Source organism: Sinocyclocheilus rhinocerous, unplaced genomic scaffold, assembly GCF_001515625.1.
Source record: "Sinocyclocheilus rhinocerous isolate Xijiao unplaced genomic scaffold, SAMN03320098_v1.1 scaffold776, whole genome shotgun sequence".
Classification (NCBI taxonomy): domain Eukaryota; kingdom Metazoa; phylum Chordata; class Actinopteri; order Cypriniformes; family Cyprinidae; genus Sinocyclocheilus; species Sinocyclocheilus rhinocerous.
Window position 1 is genome coordinate 270,447 of NW_015647486.1, and position 6,033 is coordinate 276,479.

General features: G+C 35.7%; 1 protein-coding gene across 1 annotated transcript in view; it reads left to right on the top strand.

The window, feature by feature from the left end:
- Positions 1 to 6,033, top strand: part of anks1aa (ankyrin repeat and sterile alpha motif domain containing 1Aa) — a 114,890-nt gene that overhangs the window by 45,239 nt on the left and 63,618 nt on the right. Inside the window, exons 6-8 of the mRNA XM_016513676.1 lie at positions 1,670 to 1,745; positions 1,832 to 1,933; positions 2,037 to 2,123. Of these exons, the coding sequence (XP_016369162.1) occupies positions 1,670 to 1,745; positions 1,832 to 1,933; positions 2,037 to 2,123 (265 nt within the window). The remainder of the gene's footprint in view (positions 1 to 1,669; positions 1,746 to 1,831; positions 1,934 to 2,036; positions 2,124 to 6,033) is intronic.

A 6,033-nucleotide genomic window follows, 5' to 3' on the forward strand; every position in this document is an offset into this window, starting at 1 on the left:
CAACAATACTACAGCGAGAATATAAGTTACGCCTTCTTTCTTTGCGTGAACATTTGGGCGGCGTTATGCAAATCTTCCCACATAGTGACGTAGACATGTGGGGGCGTGTTAGAACGAGGTGTTTTAGGTAGGCGTGGTTACCTCTTAACTTTTATAAAGAACATCTCTTTGGATTTGAGACTTTAGTCTTTGCAACTTTACAGATCTTCTTTATGCACCAAGAGCTTGTAACACTTCAAAGAGAAAGGAAAAATTTAAATCGCATCATATTACCCCTTTAATTACGTCGCGAAGGGGGAGGGGCTATCATATATTGTTTATGAATGACAAAATAACCTTATATAAATCATACACTACATGGTTGATTGCATAGTGTATAAGTGCATAGTGTGTCATTTGGGACGCAGTTATAGTCTTGGTTTCAAGTTTTTGTCATATTATGTTGGTTAGCTCCGCCCACAGCAAAAAATTCAGTTTTTTTTTTAAAAGGTTAAAAATTCTGCTTCACATTTTAATCATCCAGTGTGTTCTGATTGGCTGTAATTGTAGCACTGCGTTTTCACTTATGAGAAAACAAAAATATATATATATGCTTGGCAGTTATGTGTATTACTTCATATTATGACTTCCTTTGTGTAATTTTAGCATCTGTTATAATGTCAATGGCCCTGCCCTACTTTTTTCCCCCCCTGTTTCACTCAGCAAAATATTGGTCAGATTTTTGAATGTTTTGAAAAGTCTCTTATGTTCAGCAAAGGCTGCGTTTATTTGATCAAAAATACAGTAAAAACAGTAATATTGTAAAATATTTTTACAATTTAATATAAGTGCTTTCTATTTTAAATATGTATTTTAAAATGTAATTAATTCCTGTGATGTTTCAGCATCATTACTCCAGTCTTCAGTGTCACATGATCCATCAGAAATCATTCTAATATGCTGATTTGCTGCTCAAATTATTATTATTAATGTTAAAAAGCAGTTGTGCTGCTTCATATTTTTGTGGAAACTGATACATTTTTTTCAGGATGATGAATAGAAAATTCAAAAGCACAGCATTCTTTAAAAATAGAAATCTTTTGTAACATTATAAAAGTCTTTACTGTCACTTTTGATCAACGTAATGCATCCCTGCTCAATAAAAGTATTAATTTCTTTAAAAAAAAAACAATGGATATCAAATTATACAATCAAAATGGGTTTGAATACTGTTTAATTTTGACTTGAAAGAGTTCAAGCGTGTATCAGTGCAGGTGGTTTGATCTCACAGTTCTCACTCAGTTTCTCGCCGTGATTTAAAGTAACTGCTCTTTAGCACGTTGCCAGGTCACTCCCGTCTCTACCTGAGAAACCTGCTCGCACGCTTAACAGTAACAACCTGCCATCTGTCTCTCACTCAGTACGTCCTCAGAGCAGCGACCCACATTGACATAGTCTGGTTTGTCTGCTAACACGCGGAGAAAGCCGCTGCAGTGTGAAAATGAGTTTGTCTGGTCTGTGCCTCATCTCCGTTGGGTTCTGATATGCCTCAGTTATTGCCGTCAACTGACCTAAAACACAACGTACAAGACATTCCAACCTTCACAACTTTTATCTTAAGTGTCTAAAATGTTTCGGGGTCGCTGTATGTGCCTGTGTATCTTCTGATGAATGTTTTATTTGTTAACAGACAGAGAAAGGCAGTGCCCTTCATGAAGCAGCTCTATTTGGAAAGACGGAAGTAGTACAAAAACTACTCAACGCAGGTAAAAAAATAAACTCAAATGCAGAAATTACTAATGGTTTGACTACTGAAATTGTACCCAGAACGCTCTGTGTGAATGTTTCTCAGGTATTGATGTGAATATCGTGGACAGTAAGAGTCTAACAGCGCTGGACACTGTTAGAGACATGCCCTCTCAAAAGAGCCGACAGATCGCCGCCCTCATACAAGGTACGTCTGGACCTGATATCAATCACACACATCACTGAATCTGAACAACTCTGAGTTGGTTTTTCCTCAGGTCATACTTTTCACGCTTGTCTTCTCTCTAAAGCTCATATGAGCGGCCGTCCGTCAGACACGAGCCTCCCTCCTCCACCAGTGCCTCCACCTCAAGAGAGCCTGAGCCCCAAGAGAAAAGGTCAGAGAAACACTCGAAAAACTCCACTCAATGAAATAAGTTTAATTTGTTAGTCAAATGCTAATTGCTTTTCATGAAATAAACTAAACTTCAATAATAGACGACAAAATTAATTATTGGATTTTTAAGCATTTATTTTAGTATGGCCAACTCAAACAGTCACTTAAGAGATTTTGCATAGTAGAGTATAGTTTTTTTTATTATTATTATTGTGATATTTACAAAGTCTCTGAATGATGAAGTCCGATTTGTTTGAAAATTTGTATATTGTTTTGCAAAAGCGTTCTATACTTTTACTTTTACTGCAATATGTAGTATGTATACTCTGTACAGGGCATAGATTTCTATGCATAAAATGTGATGAATGAAACAGAAGTAATATTAATTATTTAGAAGATTTAAATATTTTTCTCATTATTTGATTAGACTGCTATGAGTTAAGTTGGTTTTACACAAAATTGCATAGAAAATTTAAAATAGCTGTATTTTTTATGAGATTTCTGGATACTGAATTAAACATGCAATGTAGTGAGATCATGTGTCTTAATAGCAAATGCCAACATGCAGAAAGGGTTTGAGTCCAGCTAGTGACGTGTTCTGATTCCATTCTGCTTTTTTTTTCTCAACTATAATTTCTTGTCACCCTCCAAAATATGTACCGTATTGGCCCGAATATAAGACGACCCCCCTTTTTCCAGATGTACCTTTTCGAAAAAGGCTTTTTAAAAAACAAATCTTGTTTTTTCTCAGTAAAACACATTTTGTCTTCAATTATTTTCATATATTGCATATTTTTCCTATTTTAATTTTTGTTTTGAAAGTATGGTAAAAACTGGTAAAATGTACCAACAATCACATTTAAAAAAAATACCCTTTTTGATATACCATAAAAAAAAAAAAACTACTGAAATTGTACCCAGAACGCTCTGTGTGAATGTTTCTCAGGTATTGATGTGAATATCGTGGACAGTAAGAGTCTAACAGCGCTGGACACTGTTAGAGACATGCCCTCTCAAAAGAGCCGACAGATCGCCGCCCTCATACAAGGTACGTCTGGACCTGATATCAATCACACACATCACTGAATCTGAACAACTCTGAGTTGGTTTTTCCTCAGGTCATACTTTTCACGCTTGTCTTCTCTCTAAAGCTCATATGAGCGGCCGTCCGTCAGACACGAGCCTCCCTCCTCCACCAGTGCCTCCACCTCAAGAGAGCCTGAGCCCCAAGAGAAAAGGTCAGAACCACTCGGAAAACTCTGTTCACACTTAAAATATTAGGTACATTTTAAAGCTGTGAAAGCATTGAAATGCACCTTAAGAATTGAGTAATGTAAGTACAACATTTGAGTAAATGTGAATAATAACATTTAGTAGCATTACAAATAAAACTGAGTACATTGTAAAACCCAATGCGTTAGGTGAACTCAAATCTGAGGTACAGTATCAGATTAAGAAAAAAAAACATTATTTAAAAACATTATTTACCACTGAAACAAGAACACCGTTAACTATTAGCTAGCTATAGTGCACATGCATGCAGACTATTGCTGCATTTGCATGTTCACAGTTATTGCTTTTACAATAAAGCAGCATGATGCTTATAGTCTTAATGTCTTAATGTCCCATTCTTAATCTAACCACAGACTTCTTAAGTTGTTAAAGATGAGGAATATGGATATAAAATGAGTAATAATTGTAGTTTTATCAGAGTTTCTCCATTATAAAATATTCTGATTGAAATGTAACAAAAAATAAATAAATTATATATATATATATATATATATACAGTGGGTACGGAAAGTATTCAGACCCCCTTAAATTTTTCACTCTTTGTTATATTGCAGCCATTTGCTAATATCATTTAAGTTAATTTTTTTTCCTCATTAATGTACACACAGCACCCCATATTGACAGAAAAACACAGAATTGTTGACATCTTTGCAGATTTATTAAAAAAGAAAAACTGAAAAATGCTCAGTATTTAGTAGAAGCACCCTTTTGATCTAATACAGCCATGCATATTTTTCCTATTTTAATTTTTGTTTTGAAAGTATGGTAAAAACTGGTAAAATGTACCAACAATCACATTTAAAAAATATAGCTGCAAGCAGCAATTGCGGGGCCAAGCACTCCAGAGGCAAAATGAGGAGCTAAACATGGCATGTAGCATCAGACCAACTGCAACAATGAGCAATTAAAGATGTTTTAGAATGAATGTAGTTGAAATGGCTGAAAAATTTATTTTTATGAAAAATCATAAATACAACCACTAGAAATATGCCTTAAGGAATTATCACTTTTGACCAATAGGTGGCGCTGTTATCAAATCGATGTGGTGTGTTCTGTGTGAGTTGACAATGGCACACACAGAGTTTGGTGTTAGTATGTCAAAGCTTCGAGGAGATACAGCCTCAGATGCAGTTTGGCATCATGCCTTAAATTTTTTGCGGCGCTATACAAAAATGTATCAACACAAAATCCATACATTTTTGTCAGCACAGTCTGAAGATGATCTGACTCGATTTTGATGAAAATCAGACCAACGTTCTAGGAGGAGTTTGAAAAAGTAAGTTTTCAACATAAATCAAAATGGCGGACAGGAAGTTCGGCCGACTGTAGCAAAATTGGTATCCATGTTCTCGGCATAACACATGGAGCATTTTGAGACCAGTTTAATTACAATAGACTAATTTAATGAAAAGTTATTAGAATTTATGGACAATTCATAATTAATGGTTAATGAATGGTTTATTACTTTTGACCAATAGGTGGCGCTGTTACCAAATTAATGTGGCATGGTCAGTGTGAGGTGACAAATGCACTTACAAAGTTTGGTGTCAATATGTCAAATATTTGCAGAGATACAGCCTCAGATGCAGTTTGGCACTATGCCTAAAATTTGTAGTGGTGCTGTGCTAAAACGGTTTCGTTTATCGACACGAAATCCATAACATTTTGTCAGCACAGTCTGAAGATCATCTGACTCGATTTTGGTGAAAATCGGAAAAACGAGTGATGAGGAGTTAAAAAAAGTAGGTTTTCAACATTAATCAAAATGGCGGACAGGAAGTTCAGCATACTCTGGCATATTTGGTATCTATGTTGTCGACATAAGCCACGGAATATTTTGAGACCAGTTTCATTGCAATAGGCTAATGCAATTAAAAGTTATTAGCATTTTTGGAAATTTCATAATTAATAATAAATCAATGGTTTATTACTCTTGACCAATAGGTGGCGCTGTTACCAAATTGATGTGGCGTGGTCAGTGTGAGGTGACAATGGCACAAACAAAGCTTGGTGCAAATATGTCAAAGCTTTGCAGAGATACAGCCTCAGATGCATTTTGGCATCTTTCCAGCAAATTCGTTGATGCGCTAAACGAAAACCGTTTCGTATATCGACACAAAATCCATAACTTTTTGCCAGCTTGGTCTGAAGATGATCCGAGTCAAATTTGGTGAGAATTGGACTAACGGTCTAGGAGGAGTTCGAAAAAGTAGGTTTTCAACATGAACCAAAATGGCTGACAGGAAGTTCAGCCAATTATGGCATAATTGGTATCGATGTTTTTGGCACATTCCAAGGAATCTAGCAACATCAGTCTCTTTACAATATGATGATGTATGCAAAAGTTATTAGCATTTTTATAAATTGCTTTATTTTTGCCCAAACTTTGAGTACCATCAGGGCACGGTGCCGAAGATGCATACCGATTTTCGTAATAACAAAGTCTAAGCGTTCTTAAAATATTGAATTTTTTGACGAAATTCAAAATGGCCGACGCCCAAAATGGCTGACATGGAAAAATTTGGTATGGTTCGACTCGGCATGATGCGCCGAATCTAAAGAGACCTGTTTTGTGACTTTTGGCCAAACCATTCAGAAGTTATAAGCAAAAATATGCA